The 19,270-nt window shown below is 39.8% G+C and overlaps 1 protein-coding gene across 1 annotated transcript; it reads right to left on the bottom strand.

Moving 5' to 3' along the window:
• Positions 1-15,478: 15,478 nt before the first annotated feature.
• LOC124165579 (DNA repair protein complementing XP-A cells homolog) lies at positions 15,479-18,432 on the bottom strand. Its single transcript, XM_046543036.1, has 6 exons — positions 18,171-18,432; positions 17,980-18,091; positions 17,776-17,903; positions 17,502-17,667; positions 17,225-17,342; positions 15,479-15,963 (listed from the first exon to the last, which is right to left on the bottom strand). Exons 1-6 carry the CDS (start codon positions 18,335-18,337, stop codon positions 15,812-15,814), a joined length of 843 nt encoding a protein of 280 aa, XP_046398992.1. The 5' UTR covers positions 18,338-18,432; the 3' UTR covers positions 15,479-15,811.
• Positions 18,433-19,270: the final 838 nt, after the last annotated feature.

Raw genomic sequence — 19,270 nt, 5'->3', positions numbered from 1 at the left:
TATTCAAAAGTCATCACAATTATTCTAGATTTCCTCTCCAAATAATTTAATTTTCTCTCTCTCTCTTTCTCTCTCTCACTGACGCTTTAAATACAATTATGGTATGCCACCAACCGTGCATAAGGTCTTCATTCAAGGAGCTGACATTGCAACAGAGTCCATTCTTAATTGCGACAACTGACAGGGGAAGCAATATAGGCACGATATAAGGACGTGAGAAAGTTCCGTGAACGGTTGACTAGAAAAATGGCACGAGTGGCCACAAATAGGGATTTATTTCGAAGACAACTCCTAATGTCATAACTGATAATGATAAAAATTATACCAATTAAACTGGAGGAAACACACAGCTTACCGAACAATGTAATGGATCTGTTTTTGAAAAAGGAAAACAATGCTTTAGCTCAGACAGTGAAAGTGATAAAAACTCGTCAGATAGTGAATGAAAAACAGTAACCTTTTATTGCTGACAGTGCTAATTGCAGAATGTTAGTTGGGAAAAGCGTAAATTGTGTTGCTTTTGTTTATGTTATGTTTGTATGGTAAAATATTCCTGAAAAATAACCATTTTGTCAGCAGCGCAGTTCATTAAGAATAATGACGTTGATATGTAGGTAAGAGATTTAAATCAATACTTTATATTGATCATAAGACATAGATTAAAATGAACTGTTATTCTTAGAAAGAATACATTATTCGATGTGAGTAATATGCCTTCCGAAGCTTTTAAAGCTAAAAGGAGTTCAAACCAAAAACAAGTTCGAAGGACTCGGCACTACAACAATACTATAAAACGACCGTTGTCCGAAGGCCTTTAAATATGTATGGCAGGTTAGGAAGTGGAGGCCATGGATCATCGAGGGCTCTTGCCTAGAAATAGAGCTTGTTAGTTAATAAAAGAGTCCGTTTCCCCACTTTAAGAACGCGATTTAAGTCCATTCTCCATGGAATGCACTCAAAGAAAGAAACCTTTCAGTGCACCTCTTGCAGTGCCCAGCGATTGCATAATGAGAGTCATTCGTAGCAATATTTATAAATTTTACTTTCTGGTGATTATGTTCTGCAACTAATATATCTGTTATCCACACATAAAAGTGAATGAGACCATATTGCATCCACCCGCTTGCCGCGTCGCCGTACTCTCCGCCGCCGCCGGCCAGAACCGGAGTCGTCCCTGCGTTCGAAAAAACGGTTTAAAATTCGGGGTTGCAAATTGGTGCAAGGTTTGACTTTAGATTCACAACGTAGAAGCTTCAAAGAACGACATGCTATAAGTTACTTAGTGTAAGCCGGTGACAATGTCTACTTTTTTTCTACGTTTATGTAAAAAAATGGGTTGAAAACAGGCTCCGCCATTTTGTTATGTATCTATGGTTATTGATGAAACAAAATCTTTAAAAACCTTTCAAATGAAAGAATAAGAAGTGTCAATTAAGATGGTATAACAGTTTTGTCGATAAAACTATTTATAAAACCACTGCACGAGGATAAAGTCGGCAATTGTCAGAAAAAATCGAGGGTGGTCGTTTTTCGCTAAATTTGCTCAACTTTGACCTCACATATATTGCTAAGGTGAAAACACAGGACCAAAATAATCTGGGTAGTTATGCACAATTTATTTGAGAATGTGTATGCGAAGTTTCAACTTCCTAGCTCAAAAAAATCGATTTTGAGGTTTTGGCCAGCTTTTTTCGATTCTAGCCCACTGTGCGACGTTATAAAATCTGGTGAATCGAAAAGACATGTTGACGCATTCTTTCTAGACTTTAAGAAAACTTTCGACACGGTACCTCACAACAAACTTTTATACAAATTACAGTCATGCGGATTAAAGGAATCAGTGGTAAACTGGATACGTGACTTTCTGAATGATCATAAAGAAAAAGTAGTTCATGGCGGAATTAGCGCTGACGTAGTTAAAGTGCCATCGGGTGTTCCACATGGAAGCGTGTTCGGCCCCCTTTTGTTCCTTATATACATTAACGACCTCTGCTCCCGAATTAGCGATAAAATACGTTAATTTACTGACGACGCTATCATCTATCGTGAAATTAGTGATCACTCTGACTACGAAATTCTATCATCTGATTTAAACAATGTTCATTTGTGGAGCCAAGAAAGGGGACTCGAACTTAATTTGAGCAAATGCATGACGGTACATTTCTTGCGGAATTCATCCAACTATATAACCATGTGTATGCAGTAGATGGTATTAATATAAAGGCAACAGACAACGTGAAGTACCTGGGAGTTACGATAACCTCGAACCTCTCGTGAGGAACAAAAATAAGGAATAACTGCGGTATAGCCCATATGAAATTAGGATTCGTCAAGCGTATTGTGGGAATATTTTCGGATGAGAAAGTAAAAGAAAGGTGCTATTTCGCACTCGTACGACCGTACCTTGAATATGTAGCGAGCGTATGGGATCCAGTGCAGAAAGAATTAATCCGCCAACTGAATAAAATACAAAGGAAGGCTGCGCGGTCCGTCAAAAACTGCTACGGGCGTACAGTAGGGCGGATCGCAAAAATCGATTTTTTTCAAATCCATCTGGCCCAATGAAAAAAAGTTGTGGGACCGATCAAAAATAAGGCCTGAAAAATTTGAGACCTGTACGTGAACCCCTGACCCTCGCTCAAATGCAATTTAGGGGGGAAGGGTCAAAATTCGAAAAATACAATATTTTATGGTCATTCCCTATAGATTTTGCCGAGTTACTGTCCTTCTACGACAAAAATTCGTGCATTTTGACGTATCTGCCACCGTTTAGCCACAAAATGCCTAATTTGAGTCCGCGTCCGCGAAGAAAATATTCCAACGCCCACGCAGCGTCGCGGATACCAGTGCCGCAGGCCGATCCCTTCCCCTCCACGCTCGCTTCTCCCCCTCCCACGCCTCTAATACAGCAAAATTCATCCCGCGCATGCTGCTAGGAGGTCGTTTATCTTTGATAATATAAATAAGAAGATGGTAGAAGGTAAAAAGCGATGCGTAGTGAGACGACTTGTCCCTTATTTGGCGCCTCGTCGGCGTTAAACAAATCGATGTTACCAACTTTTAGACATGTGATGAAATAATTTTAGACCTGCGCACGCAGGAAAGGAGACTACGGTCTTGAAGACGCCTCTCGAGTGGCTATGAAGGTTTGGGAACTTAGGTTATGCATTTCTATTCCGGTATTGTCCGACAGCTGTGACTAAATTGATGAATATGGGTGAAGGCCGCCGGCGTACCCTCCCCGCTCCTCTCGAACGCCCCAGATGCAACAAAATTCAGACCAAGTGCGTCTTTCTTCGTTAGTCTTACTAATATTTGATGTATCAGCATCGTCCAGTGAGGAACAATCACGAAGGAATTACTCAATTACCTGCTTTCCAGTCTGTATTTCTTATGTTAGTGTCATTCCTCGTCTTTTGCTGCTGTCAACAAAGTTTTGGTAAATTCTTTCGCGAATCTCTCGTCCGTATGTATAATAAAAGGAATATTGAAATTTAAATTTGAACTTTCATCAATAGATTTTTAAATTCCACAGCGCTAAGCTTAGATATAGCTGAAGGAACCGGAGTCTCTCTCCAATATATCATCAGCCTTTATGTCGATATTAAAATCCAGCAATTAAAAAAATTTCGGATTGGTCGCCAAACGCATCCTTGCAGAAACGCAAATTCGGTCCCTAGATTACCCTCCCAACGTTCATGTCGAAAATCCAAGTCAACATAGTGCAATTAGCAAAAAGACCACTGTAAGTGATGAAATACGATTTGATGCTTTCCCGGCGAATGATGTGGGTAAACTCTTTTCGGGGTTCAACAAAATTTATCCCTTAGGATGAGCCCCCAGTCGGAGCTTGAAATGTTGGCCATTATGGAAAAATTAACCCGGTGGGAATCCCGAGAAGAGTTTACCCACACTGCAAGGGATGTTGGAATTATGCTTATAGCAAAGGGATGATGCCTCCTTTTTGGGCGGTATTCGCTTGGTACCATCATAATCAAATCCTTTTTAATTCTGTGTATCTGATTTTCACTCGGAAAGGAATCGATAATCGCAAATTTTATAACTTTTGCTAATCCTCCGACGGGGAGGCAAACCTCCAAAAGTGGGACCCTGTTTCTTCAACTAACACCACACATTCCCCTCTAAACTTGTATTGATAAGTCATCTTGCCTTTTTTCATCAGACAAGAGTATAGTCTTTCATTCCAATTAAATGGAACGCTTTGATGACGCCCCTCTTTTCTTATTTACAGGAATTAGCATCTTTTTCTGTATACGTAAGTAATTCTGGTACACTGGCTTTGATGTATCTTACGAAGTTATGACTTTTGCGTTAGCTAAAGTTGCGGGAACGAGCATTGCTGTTGCTTGGTTCTTGCATATACCTCTATCTCAGTTGGCAGACGCATTTTCCCCGAAGAAGTTCCAGTTTGAGGTTATTGTCCTTAATGTTTATTTCATGAGGAAAGTAGAGATACAAATCGGCTAATTTCTCGCCAGTTTAATTTTCTTCGGATGAATTGATGAAGAAAATTTTTGATACTATTTTCCCGAACAAGAATTGACGATGTCGACTCAACACTCTCCTTTGATTCCCTTTTTTCCTCAGTTGCCGAGTTTCTTTAGGGTTCAATCCAGCAGCCATCATCTTTCTTTTCGTCAGATTGTCTCTCAAAATACTTCTCATTGGGGGAACCTTATGCTCCTCCATGCACTTACACGCAAAAATATCGCATAATTTAAAATGTTCCTTTAAAATTGTTTGAGTCTTATACTTCAATAAAACCCACTTTTGGCCTATTACGATTTTCCGTAAGTTTTAGTACTTCCTGTGGTACCGCTAAATCCATTTAGTCACATTCATAATGGAAGAGAAGCGCGTCACCGTAGTTCGCACACCTTCATAGCCACTCGAGAGGCTTCTTCATAGACCGTAGTCTCCTTTCCTGCGTGCGCAGGTCTAAAATTATTTCATCACATGTCTAAAAGTTGGTAACATCGATTTGTTTAACGCCGACGAGGCGCCAAATAAGGGACAAGTCGTCTCACTACGCATCGCTTTTTACCTTCTACCATCTTCTTATTTATATTATCAAAGATAAACGACCTCCTAGCAGCATGCGCGGGATGAATTTTGCTGTATTAGAGGCGTGGGAGGGGGAGAAGCTTGCGTGGAGGGGAAGGGATCGGCCTGCGGCACTGGTATCCGCGACGCTGCGTGGGCGTTGGAATATTTTCTTCGCGGACGCGGACTCAAATTAGGCATTTTGTGGCTAAATGGTGGCAGATACGTCAAAATGCACGAATTTTTGTCGTAGAAGGACAGTAACTCGGCAAAATCTATAGGGAATGACCATAAAATATTGTATTTTTCGAATTTTGACCCTTCCCCCCTAAATTGCATTTGAGCGAGGGTCAGGGGTTCACGTACAGGTCTCAAATTTTTCAGGCCTTATTTTTGATCGGTCCCACAACTTTTTTTCATTGGGCCAGATGGATTTGAAAAAAATCGATTTTTGCGATCCGCCCTAGCGTACAGACAACGATACTGAGATGTTAAACGAATTAGGCTGGGAGCCGCTGGAGACTCAGAGGCTGCGCGCTAGGCTTAGATTGCTTGAACAATTGAGAATGGATATCTTTGAGAGCGACATGGAGAGCATAATATTGGAGCCACACTATATTTCCAGGTCCGACAGAAGCGATAAATTAAGAGAGATATTTTGCCGAACGGATATAATGTATGGAAATTCGTTTTTCCCCCGAGCCATAAAGCACATTAATAAATGCCAGCCGTAATCTTGTTAGAACATTTGCTTGTTGTATTTAGACGCCTGGTGTCCTAACACCCCCTGCTACATGCTTCTTAGGCAGCTTGCGGGGTAGTTCGTAGATGTAGATGAATGGTTGCCTAGCCAAACGAAACACCGAATTGGGAACATATGAAAACTAAGGAAAGGATTGGTGATAGGAGTCCATTTTTCATCCGAACAATAAGTGACTCAACACTAAAACTGCCAAATGGACCATTTTAATCCTTTTCCGATTTGAGAGGAATGACACTTGAAAATGAACTCGCGGTTGAGCTTAAAGCCACCGAGTGCGTCCACCGGGTTGCGGATGGTAGGTCGACCTCTAGATATAGAGGTTAAGCACTTTAATAAATGTTAGTCGTAATTTCCTTAGAGCACTTCCTTCTTATTTGTAAACGGCTGGTGTCCTAACACCCCCTGCCACACGCCTGTTAGGCGGCTTGCGGGGTATTATGTAGATGTAAAAGTATCAGGCGATGAATAATTATCAATAGGGTGGATTCCTTTAATTTTTCAAGACTTAAATCGAAAGATTATTACTCCTGGAGTACGAATTTCACTTTTAGATTTTTTAATGACGATATCTATTTTTTGCGATTAAATGAAAAGTGAAAAATTTCAAGCGCGCGAAAACGCGACGGCTAAGTACGAATGCTGGGAAAACGCCTTGTGACGTCATTCTGGTTCCCGCTGTCGGCGTGTGAGGCATAGGCGCAGCGAAAGGGGGGTTTTGGGGGATAAAACCCACCCAGAGTTCAGAAATTCTTTTAGTTTAAACCATTTTACTTTTTAGATCAGTATTACTTATAGAATAGTGTTAGGATTAATCAAATATCCCTCAGAGAGCCGTAAAACCTGCCATTTTGAACAATTATTCCTAAAATTTTTCTGGATGAGGGCCCCCGCAACTCCTGCTTACCCTGGAGGATATGCAATATCCCCACACCCGTAAGTACTAGTTGCGCCTAAAACCCCCCTTGCCTATATTCTTAGCTGCGCCCCTGGTGTGAGATGATCTTGGGGCGTAGCTTTGAGCGCAGATACAACGAGCGCTGATACAGGCTGCTAGCAGGTAGTGCTTGGTTTAAATAAAGATTATCCCCCTATCCCCCTATCAAACGAAGGAAACTTTCCGAACTTAGGTATTTTTAATGTGCGATTATTAAGGAATATTTCCCTGAGCTCTGTGCCTCATGCATGCATTGGTAATCTCAGATGGTGTAAAACTCCTATCTACTCGTATAGAAACTACGTCCCTGTGATGTCACGTGGACTGGAATCGCATCGGCCCCAATCTGGCCTTTTTCAAACGAGGTTAAAATTGACCATTTGCCATTCGTCTAAACTGGGAGTTCTAAAACCAAATAATTTGTATATTATGAATACACTAATGGTGGGTAACGAATCGCAATCAATGCCTTTCGTTTTCTTTGATGAAGGAAACTACCCTATTATGGGCGGTTTGGCCACGTCGGCTGGTCGGCGAACGTGGAGCGTATGTTAAAGGCGTACTTAAAAATAGACTAGGATTACTTGAATCAAAGTTTTATTTCAATCATAAAATTTTACTGTTCCACAAGTTGCTTCATTTACTCTGAGTAAAGAGATCTTTTATTGTTATAATAATATTCTACCGATTAAGGTAGGTTTCCATGGAGTACTAAAGATGTAATCTGGGAGCCTCCCTTTCCTTCCAGCACTGCCTTCTTTTATTCACTGTAAGGCCTAATCCCTTTCAATCTATCTAAAAATCCTATTCTTTTCCTTCCCCTCCCTCGTTTCCCTAACATTCTACCCTCTAACACCATTTTCAACATCCCCTCACCACTAAGCACTAACTCCATCCATACCTTCTGTCTCCTCCTTACGTCATCTAAAAGCTGCCTCTCCTCGCCAACCATATCCAGCACTTCGTCATTCCTTTTCCTCTCCGTCCATTTCACCCTCTCCATTCTTCTCCATACCCACATCTCGAATGCCTCCAATCTTCTCTCATCTTCTTTCCTCAGTTTAGTGAAGAGTTTGATCTGGAGTGTAGCTACACTAGGTCTACACTCCAGATCAAACTCTTCACTAAACTTTTCTTTAAACTTACATAACGTTCACCTCAGAAGCTCCTTCCTGTTCATGAGTGCCTCCTTTGCAAGTGCAATTCGCTTCCTAATGTCTTTGCTACTGTGTCCGCTTTCCTCTAATGTGCTGGCCAGATAGTTGCATTGTTCTGCTCGCTCATGTTTTTCCACACATACTTTTATCTTGAGTCTCACATTCCTTGCTCGTGACGCACTGCATAACCTTGGTCGTCTAGTGATTAATCCTCATCCCATACTCCTCGCACTGCTCGTCTAACGCATCCACTAGTGCCTGTAGTCCCCTCCCTGACTGGCTAATCAGTGCCTGATCATCCCTGAACCTTACCGATTTAATCATCATTCCTCCCACTTTCACTTCTGCTACCAACTCGTCCCACGCTTCTCTTGCCATCTCCTCAGCTTATACGTTAAAAAGCAGCGTCAATAAAGGACAACCTTGTCTCACTCGCCGGCAAATGCTTGCCCACTCAGATTGTCCAAACACTTCCCTCACTTGCACAGTCTGGGGCAAATTCACATTACGAATCAGTCAGCTATCCCTCCAATCTGCACATATTCTCTTGATTATATCCATTAACTTTACCCAGTTCACCCAATCAAATACTTTTTCAAAATCCACAAAGCAGGCATACACGTCCTGGCCATATTTTAGGTTCCTCTCCATGACAGACCTCATTATTACTACTGCATCAGGAGTTGATTTCCCTTTTCTAAAACCAAACTGATCTTCGCCCAAATACTCGTTTGCCCTCGCCTCCATTCGTCTGTTCAACGCCCTCAGTACCACTTTCGCCGCGTGCTGATATTAGGCTGATAGTCCTATAATCTCCGCATTCCACAGCTTTCTTCTTTTTCGGAAGCGGAATTAAAACCGTCTTTACGAAATCTTCCGGCCAACATCCCTCCTCGTAGATCCTGCGTACTAGTTCGAAAAACCTTTTCTTACTATCCTTTCCTAGATTCTTCAGAAGCTCACACGGGATATTGTCCACGCCTACTGCTTTCCTAGCCTTCATATCACAAATCACTTTCTCTATTTCCGAATCAAATATCCCTGGCCCAAGATTATCCTCCTCCTTTTCACCTTCTTCCTCTAAGGTCAATCTCTCTGGTCTGTTCCTCCCTTCATAGAGATCCTCCACGTATTCCTTCCACCTCCTATATACCTCCTCTCACTCGCTTAGCATCTTTCCATCTTTAGCCTTAATTTTAGGCATGGTTTGCCTTCTTTTGCCGCCCGATAACAACTTAACTTGGCCATATAACACGCCTATCTCTCCTTCCTTCTGGAACTTTTCCATTTCCTCACACTGTCTTTTCCTCCAAACCTCCCTTGCCCTCTTAGTTTCATATCGTAATCGATTATTTAGTTCCCTATACATTCTTTTGCCCCGCTCTGTGTCCATGCATGGAGGAGAGAGAAGGAAGTGGAAGAACATGTTCTTCCACTTCCTTCTCTCCTCCATTTCTTTTACCATTGCCTCCATAACCCATTGCTTCTTTATCCTTCTGCTGTCAATGTAGCTAATTGACTTCTCCACCGCTTTGACTATTCCTGTTTTAATATTGTTATCCCACCCTTCCTCTACAGTCTGTGTACTTGCAATCTCCCCGTAACTATTGTACACCAGATCCTGATATTCTCTCCCAATAGTCCACTTAAGCGCTTCTGCATTCTATGTCCTCGCCTTCCTGACTTTCTTAGTCTTTTGAATCTTACGTTGCATTTCATAAGCACTAGATTGTGGTCTGAATCGGCATCCACTGCAGGGAAGCCTCGTGAGTTTTTCACATTATTCCTAAACCTTTGTCTTACCATAAAGTAGTCTATCTGATATCTCCCCCTAGACTTTTCCATGTGTATCTTTGCCCATTATGACGATTGAACCATGTGTTTGTGATGAATAATTTGTTTCTCCTACAAAATTCTGCTGCTTTCTCTGCCCTGTCATTCCATATTCCTACTCCAAATTCTCTTATTCAGTTCCCATCCCTCCCTTCCCCGAATGAAGCATTCCAGTCCCCCATCACTACTAGATTTTCTTACCCGGAGTTTCTCTTATTAATTCCTCGAGCTGTTCATACACCTCATCTACTTCTTCCTCCCTATCATTACTAGTGGGTATGTAAACTTGAACCACCAAGAGGTTGGTGGGCCGCGCCTCAATTTCTACCACCAGAATCCTATCGCTTACCTGGTCTGTACCTACCACCAGCTTACCCATCTTCCCGTTTAATACTAAAGCTACCCCTCGCTGGCTTTCTTCCCCACTACTATATATAACCCTATAACCATCACTCCAGTAGTACCCCCCATCCCTCCACCTCACCTCGCATAATCCTAAGATATCTATTCTCCCTTTATCCATTTCCCTTTTTATATTTTCTAACTTCCACGCCTTCATCAATGTCCTCACATTCCACGTCCCTACATTTATTGCCAACTTCTTCTTCTCCATCTTCTTGGTCTTCTTTTCTTCCTTCTTCATTGCTGATGCTGCTGCTGATGATGATAAGTCTCTGCAAGGATTTCGCATGTTGACGACCCCAAGGACCTGGCTGCCGTGCCCCAAACCCACCCTTTGTGGATGGGTCCTGGGCGATGAGATTCCGAGGCTCATTTGGTTGTACTCCATGTTTTCAGGGAAGAGATAGTTGGTAGGGTTTCCCACTTCCATTCCAACAGTGTTTTTCACGTGACACCATCACGTGGACTACCTTTAGTCTGGCTCCTACCCTTTGACCTATTGGGCATGGGTGGCTCTACCGGGAATAATTTAGAATTAAACCCGCCAGTACAGCTCTTGGGGTCATAGGAACGCATAAGCCTTTCCACCACGACAAGGCTGTAGCCCACGAGAGAAGAAAAGATCTTATAAAATCAAAATAAATTACGGTCGCAGAAGAATTTTTTAGGTTATTTTAGAGGCGTCTTAGATAGCCATGCAGTTTCGAGGAAATAATTCACTTAGTAGATAATGAAACCATCATAAATTATGAAATTTTATAAATTGTAAAATTCTCACTTTTTACAGTGTATTTTCTTACAAGATCGCTGTTTTTGACTAAATTTTGTCCAGTTTTTTAAAGACAGAATAGCGTAAAAATCTATTTCTGGTCATGCAATTTCTTAAAATTTTCCGGCAAAGGACCCTTGCATCCTCCGGTAAGGAGGGCTCCATCACCAGCCCTAGCCAAGGGCCCCCAACTACCCCACACCGCCCCTGACTGAAGCTGTACCTACTTGCGGTCAGCAGACAGAGTGAATTGAGGCCAATTTCGGCCGTTTTTGAGAAGACACTCAGAGGATTTTCCCATGCACTTCAATCCCACTGGTTTGGCTCAGTCCTCTACTCAATCCTCCCGCTAGCTAATCCTTGAATGCCTCCATAATTCTTCAGCTTCACATACTTAATCACTTGCCATCATCCGTGGCTTAACTCTACCACTCTTCCCTTCCACTTCTCCTTCATTGATAATTTTCAACATATATATCATCATTTCTCATCATGTGGCCATTTGAATTGTCCCATCTTCCACGCAATGTTTCCAAAAGACTTCTCTTCTCCTCAACTCTTTTCTCAATTCTTTAAATTAACATGATTTTTTTAATTTTCTCTGAATTGCCAACACTTTTTATATCTTAATTGTTGGAAAAATTATCTATTCAAAACTTGGCTTGAATATTGTGCATAATTATTATTTCACAATACATATTTAAATGTAGCTCAAGATAGCACTTTATCCACCCATGTCCCATATGACCAAGGGTCATACGGTGCATGGATGCTCCAATGCACAGTATGCGTATTGCACTTGTGTGCAATATATATGCAGTATGCGCAATACGGACTCTGGATCCAATACATTCAGTCATCCTGCCTGCACTCCCCCATTGATTCTCCTCCTACATGTCAGCTGATACCTTCTACCAATGCTCTCTGCCTACCCCTTCCATAAGTGGTTTCAAGTGATTAATGTTAGTCTTTTTTGCAAACTTTTCAAAGTTATTTGACGCATGTAGTACATATGGGGAAGAAGGGAGGGTTATGCATAAGAATTTGTGGCTCGGTCCTTGATACAAATTATCATCCAGAAATTTGAATACAAAATCAGAGAAAAATTATGAATTTCATTGGTTCTGAGAATATGAATTTCAGTTATCAAGGTTCTGCAGGTGTTGTACAAGGGTGCTTCTTGCACTTGAAATTTTAGAGACATGTAGCTAATAACCTGAGATCATCCTGCACTTTATATTCGAGTGTGCATTATATGTACTTGAGAATTTTGGGTAGCTAAATTTGATGAATATGTATGATATGTTTCTGAAATGGTGCGATTGCCTCTCATCACCGAGGTTACGCTCTGCTTTGGGAGACAACCTAAGGTGCATAGAAGAGAGCTACACGCACTCTATATACTCCTCTTCCATCATACCTTGGGCCTAACCAATGTTAATATATAGCGGCAAATGGCAGTCCATTCTGGTGCAAATATTAGGGAGGAGCTCAGCCTCCCAGAAATACCTAGGTATCAATGTATGCCACCAATATGCTATCTATTTATGATGAGTAAATTGCCCTTTGTACACCTGCACCTTTGTAGGATGGAAAATTATTATACTGCCTCTATTTTTCAGGTTTTACTTGATTTTTTTATTCTTAGGATAAAGCTAAAGATTCTTCTTTCCATAAAATATTACAATTTTTGCTTAACTAAATAATTCTAATATCCTGTGGACAAAACATCTCTTTTGAAATGATTATTTAAAGCTCTTTTATGAGTCATTGTATCGAATAACATTTATTTCACATTTGAAGTGAATAAAGAGATACATAGTTACATTACAGTGATAATAGTCTAAATGCTTCAAAAAAGTAGAAGCAATATTTTCAGTTTTTACAAGAAACAAGATGGTTAAGCCTCATGGCAGAGAGACTCTAAATTTCACTTATATTCTTGGGATAATGCATTAAAAGCTCTAGGTCTGAGGGGAGGAGGGTCGTTTGCTTTCACCCAAAATCAGAATCCATTTGAAATATATGGTGGATTATCCACAATCCATATCAAATATGTAGTGCCTGTGATTGAATCTGGACCCATCTGTGAAGAAGCAAGAATAAGGAAAGGAGTGAGACAAGGGAGTGCTCTGTCTCCCTTAAATTTTTAATGTGTGGTCTATCCTCATTGTCTCTATCTCTCATACATTTCCTACCTATAATAGCAACAATTTCATATAGTAGATAGATAATATTCCATTGCAGGGGGCCAAGATCACTGTGAGGTTAGGTCACCTCATTTTAAAGTAGAATGTCCCGTGATATCTTGCATTTAAACACACATGGGTAATACAGTAAGAATAGCGTTGCATGTCACGGCCTTATTCTCACTCAATTTAGTAAACAATTCAGACATCATTACTCTTAATGTATTCTTCAATTTACTCAGTTCTCGAGGGATCCGAGGGAGGCCATATCAAGATGGCCACAGCAATACTCCGCAGAGCACCTACTTTACTGATTAATAGTTGATTTTCAGGCACTAACCTGCCCTCTTTCTGCCATTCCCCCAACACTTGTACGAGCATGAGAATCAATTGAGCGAGCGACTCAGCATGCACGTTGAATCGGATGCGATTCGCTCAACCACCAATTTTGTAATCAATGTGAAATGTACTGGAGTTTGAAAAATAAGTATTGGGTTCACCATCCTTCAATTTTTCCAATCCTCCTTTTATTACTCCTCAAGTTGTTTCGGTTGAAATATCGGCAGTCTCAGCCCCTTCATGGATAAGTGATTAAGTCGATTAGAACTCATGGCGAGCAGTTCACCACATCTCAGCCACTCCTCTCCTGCTCACATGTGGTTTACACTCCGGTGAGAGATTCCCTCTCGTCAGGAATGGTTCTCCCAGAATGAGTGAGTGATCCCTAATTACAACTCACGAGAAGAGGGTGGGAAATTATTCATTTTTCACTTTTCAGAGAATAACTCACAATGGGGAAGATTTACTTTCCTTTCCAACAATTGTATTCTTTTGATAAATTGAAATATGTAATTGTCAATCGACTGACTACTTTCCTTTCCCTCTTTTCTCTATTCTTTAATGGACAGCAATTTTAGTTCAGATGGAGTAATCTCACTGCATAAATTAAATGATCAATCACACTAATTTAGGAGACACCTAGCATCCGATCCAGATTCATCATGAGACAGTCAGTCATCTAAGAAAACTATTATAAAATGAAAATAAATACATAAATAAAAATCTACGCAGGTCTCCGCCAGAGATTCTTACTGCACTTCATTTTTGTGACAAACCATGGTATTTTATGTGGTATGCATATTCAGAGATGGGTAAAGTCCCAAAACAATGTCTCTGGACTCACTTGCAGTAACTTTAATAAAGAATTTGCAATCAGCTATGAGTACCAGGAACAGTTTTTAAAACTAACTAGTTATATTTGCCAGTATTGCCACAATTACTTTTTAGAATTTTTTCTTAAATACTAGATGAGGTCTATGCACCAGAATTGGATATGTTTTGTCGAACTACAATTTAAAACTCTTTAGTTTGTATTATCGAGAATTCATTTTAATAATAATCAGCAACATTTAATGAAGAGAAGAGAAAAATATTAGATGCCTTATGCTGGATTGAACGTAGGTAATCAAGTTTGGAAAAAATCTACAATTATCTTGCACACAAGCAAGAATGATATACATACATAAATCATCAAACAGTACACTTGAAATAATATGGCTACATCTCCAGTTTCTTACTTCCTCTTAAACTGCTTGGCCTGAGACAACAGTGCCCACTAGCATAACTTGGCAAAGGCATTCACATACGGAGACGTTCATCAAAACAGCATGGTCTTCTTGAAGTACGTGCTTAGGTAGGGTATCTGCTGAAAAGTAATGATTACTTCCAGAGAGCAATGAGTTGATTCAACCCAATTGTTCACCCATTGATTCAACCCAAAGGTTGGTTAGGAAAGGTGAGGGTAGAGGTCACTCCAGACTGGTGTGTGAATGTCACACATTATATGTAGGTAGGCCAGTTCTTTTCACTCTGCCATGCGGCACCTCGAGGATTTTACATAATATTTGGGGATGTCTCAAGGCAAAACACAAGGACCCTTCAATCACCAGCCAAGCAATATACCTACTAGCCCACTATGCTGCCTTTCATTCTAGATATCGCGTTAAAAATATTTAGCGGCATTATGAAAATATAATGATTAAAATTAAATAGTACATGAAATATAATCACTACAGGTAGCCCAGTTACTACTCAAATCAGTGTATATTTCAGCTCTGCCATGTAAATAGTAGAATCCAGAATAACTACAAGAATTCTTTAAATTGCTGAGGCAGACAAGGATATATCCTAGTAGTCTGCACTGAAGTCCAGAAAGCCAAAGGCGAGCAATTTGATTCTCAGTCCCAGTCAATATTTTCCTATGGCAATGTGTTTGGTATTTTCAGAGAAAATATACAGGATATGTTAATTAGCCCATGGAGATAATATAACAATTTCAATTTTAGAGATTTAGAGAATGTCATAAAATAGAATAACACTTCATTAGCTTTATTTACTTACAAAACAATAAATACACACATATCTTCCCTTAAACAATACTGAGAAATTCACTGGCAACAAAATGGCATTGACGAACATTGTGCATTAGATCATGATCATTTAATCGTCTGAAAATCGAAAAAAAAAGTAAAATATGTAAACACATTCAAAATAGAAAGGAGAGACAAAGTTATTGCCTACGAATTGATTGACTCTCTTTTTGGATAGAGTAGCATTCCCACGCATTTGGAGTGATGTGAAAAAAGATGACGATCCAGAAACGATAGAACAAAGCCTATCCCAAGTAAGAGATTATAAACCTCACATTTTCTCGAACGTCTCCTCAAAATTACATGTTGTACATTTCCTAGTGTAGACATCGTCCTCTTCATTGTACTCTTCAGGGCCAAAACTGTGTTGATGGTTTGATGATGTTTTGTTGTAGAGGCTGCTCCTAACGTTCATCCTCAAAGCTGCAAAAGAGATAAAGAGGCAAATGTGAACACATCTTCATTTAAAGGATACACTCAGCAGACTGAAAAAGAAATGATTTTGCTCCGCACAATATCAGTAAGCATCTCGACTGGATATCATTACAGCTCTGTCCTGGACACTTGATTCATCACCCCAGTAAGCAATGCAATTACAATAAGTGATTCATTATGCATGTATTTCAATTCTTCATACATTTTTTTCCGATTTTCTAATGCAACAGCACAGCAGTGTCACTCACAAAATGCTTTCGTTTGCTTACATATTTTTGTGAGAAAGAACCTGATATGATGAGGTAGTAAATATAATATTTTCATATACCCAGGAATTAATTCATTCCAAATCACTGCCTACCTTTGAAATGACATTAAAAATCTGTATTTTGTTAATGAGTGCATTTTCCTCTATTTTTTTATGATTAGACGTGCAAAAAATTGTGACTTCATGCAAATAGGAATGTAAGGAGTTAATTTTTGTCAACATTTACATAATTATGCTGAAAATTTCTATCAGAAAAGGGTTCAACTTGCCAGACTAAATTAACCAAAGCTATGATGACATCACCAACTCATGACCGTGAGTGCTTAAAATTTTTTCTCTCTTTTTAAACTTACAACAGAATGGCTGAATGGGGAAACATTTGCTTTTAATCACAAATAATTGCCATCCAAACTTTCTCATCCATCCGCCAAATAATTTGATTGAATAGTGATTTCGGGAAAGTGGATGACCCCATTGTTACTCTTTGGAGAGCAATCTAAGACGCTTTAATTCAAGGAGTAAACAGATCATACGAACTCTCAACAAGCCATTACTGGAGCCAGTGGAGCAAGTGACATCATGTTGCATTAGTTGAATTAAGTCAACTTTTTCTCGGAGTGATATCATAGAACAACATATTAAAAGATACACAAAGATGTCATACTGCCTACTTAATTTTCATTCCAATAACTCTACTGTACATTTTCTGTCTGTCTTTCAGTCATCATCATACCTGTGGTCTTATGTACGATCAAACCACCACAGGTCTCATAACAACAGCAAGGCAGTAGAAACGTGAGCAGAGAGTTTGTGGAATTGAATTAGGTATACAGTACAATATTTTCGAGTATCATGTATTCAGTAAAATTAAACTTCTTTCCAAAAAGACAAGAGCTTAAATGAGGCAGATCTGAAAAAGTACATAGATTTGAGTACGGATATGAAGGAGGGATGTCCCAAGAGAGAAGCTGTGATTCGTACCTTTGATTTGCTTGTTGTACTTCTTGATCTTTGCCTTCTCTTTGGCTTCCTGCCTCCTCTCCCTCTCTTCCTCCAATTTCTCCTCCGTCTCCCACACTTCCAGCGCTCTTTTCTCGACCTCGAAACACATTCAACACGTTTTAATTTTGCTATCACATACATCAAGGTCATGCACGTACCAATTGGATAAAATCAAAGTAAATGGAAGAAAATTCAAGGCTAAACAGAAAATAAAAATCGATCACATATTTAGAATACAATTGAAATAATACAATACCTGTAACTGCAAGTACAGCTTCATATCTCCCCAATTAGAATTATGAGGGTTCTTCCTCACAATAAATTTTAATGCTGGCTCTCTTTTATCGAAATCACAATCCTTCAACAGGTAAAAATTTTTTGCTTCAGTTTTTGTTATGAGGCTGTGCTTATCTTCATTGTCCCTGGGTAAATTCAAATACATTAGATAAAGTTGACGCCAACCAACAGGATAGTCGATGCTTGAGAACTGTTATACCAGCAGTCCTGAATATGTAAAGAATTATTCATACCTGCACTTATCGCAAACAGCGTATTCGAAATTCTGGAAAAGAAATGAATCGTAGAAATCCTCACTGCACTCAATACAACTTGGTCTATCTGGCTCGATTATAGGTGCTGGCTCACTTGTCACGACAACCTGAAACACCACGTCAAACAGTAAGGCAAGGTTTTCCCGCAGCGGAGATTGATTATAAAATTGAAAATAATCATACAGGTTCTTTTGGGTCAGCCAAGTCTTTCTCTTCTAAAAGAAATCCTCCTCCAGTGTCGATGAACTTGCTTCCCTGTACCCGTATGATACTTTTCTCGGCTGCTGTTGATAGTCTGCAATGCAATAACCATTTAATAACCCATATATTGTGAAACACCGTTGAATATTTAGTGAAAATGAAATAATACTCACTCCGTCGGGTAAGGCTGGGTCTTTTGCCTCGCTTGTTTGATGAGCAGGGCCCGGTGCCTATTTTTGTCCATTCGCGCCAGTTGGGCCGCTGTTGGTTTCACCTTTTCAGTTTGAACGGAGCTATTAACCTCCTCGTTACTATCACGATCAGTGCTACTGCCCTCCATACTGATGAAACTATCTTTCTATGCAAATTTAATCGGCTGCAGTAATCACAACACAAACATTGCACCTTGGCGTAATTTCGAATGTCAATTATTGTGTCATTGATCGTTGCTGCCATCTCTGAGCAGCATTTCGCACGTTACTTGGAATGAAGTGAGCATCGCTACATTTTCGGTGAGGGAGTTTTTCGATAATCAGCTGAAATTTGGAATATGAAAGGTAAGGTTTTTTTTATAATTTTTATCTTAGAGGTCGTTCTGACTTATCAGCCGACCTTATCTTTTGTTTGGCTCCAAAACGTTAGTGTACGGCTAGAATCGATTAACGAAGCAAACCCTGGTGTCTTCTGTCAAAACTCTAGTTTTTCTGCTTTGTATGAGTCCACCGCAATATCTTAACAATTTAAGATAGAATTTAAGTGCTTTTGTTATCCTGCTGTGTAATTAGCATATAAACTATTCCTACCAGGATTTGGCCTTCCTGTATTTGCCTCCCAACTGCTCGCATGCACGTATGGTTTTGACGTTACTTGCGGTGCTGTGAAGGTCATACAATGTTTATTTCTTTCATGATGAGGAAGTGCGGTAGTTTAAAATAGATTCACCGTGTATATTCTACGTTTCTAATCATTTTCCCGGTTTTTAGTGGATTTAATGCATATCTATGCGTATCGAGTTACGGTGTGATTGACCGAATCCGTCTAACTATATGTATTGCAATTTTGTGATTTATTGTAATTTTCCGAGTATCCGTTTATGGATCGACAAATAAATAGCGCTTGATTAATTATATATTCCTTATGACATCTCACGGTGACGTATTGCAATAAATTTAGATTTTATCGTATTTTATCGATTAGCTATTGCGCTTTTGGTAGGATAATTTCATCAATTAGCATGGGGAGGTATTACACCATACAATATGGTATTAAGTAT

Source organism: Ischnura elegans, chromosome 9 (assembly GCF_921293095.1).
Source record: "Ischnura elegans chromosome 9, ioIscEleg1.1, whole genome shotgun sequence".
NCBI classification, from domain to species: domain Eukaryota; kingdom Metazoa; phylum Arthropoda; class Insecta; order Odonata; family Coenagrionidae; genus Ischnura; species Ischnura elegans.
Note: the sequence above shows the minus strand (reverse complement) of the source record. Positions and strands in the feature narration are given on the sequence as shown.

Bases quoted from the DNA above. Each gene is read 5' to 3' on its own strand.
- LOC124165579 (XM_046543036.1), bottom strand. From the start codon at position 18,337: ATGGAGGGCAGTAGCACTGATCGTGATAGTAACGAGGAGGTTAATAGC. The intron at 17,904-17,979 runs GTATGATTATTT...GTGGTGTTTCAG, and splicing joins TGGCTGACCCAAAAGAACCT to GTTGTCGTGACAAGTGAGCC. The intron at 17,668-17,775 runs GTATGAATAATT...GAATTTACCCAG, and splicing joins GCTGTTTGCGATAAGTGCAG to GGACAATGAAGATAAGCACA.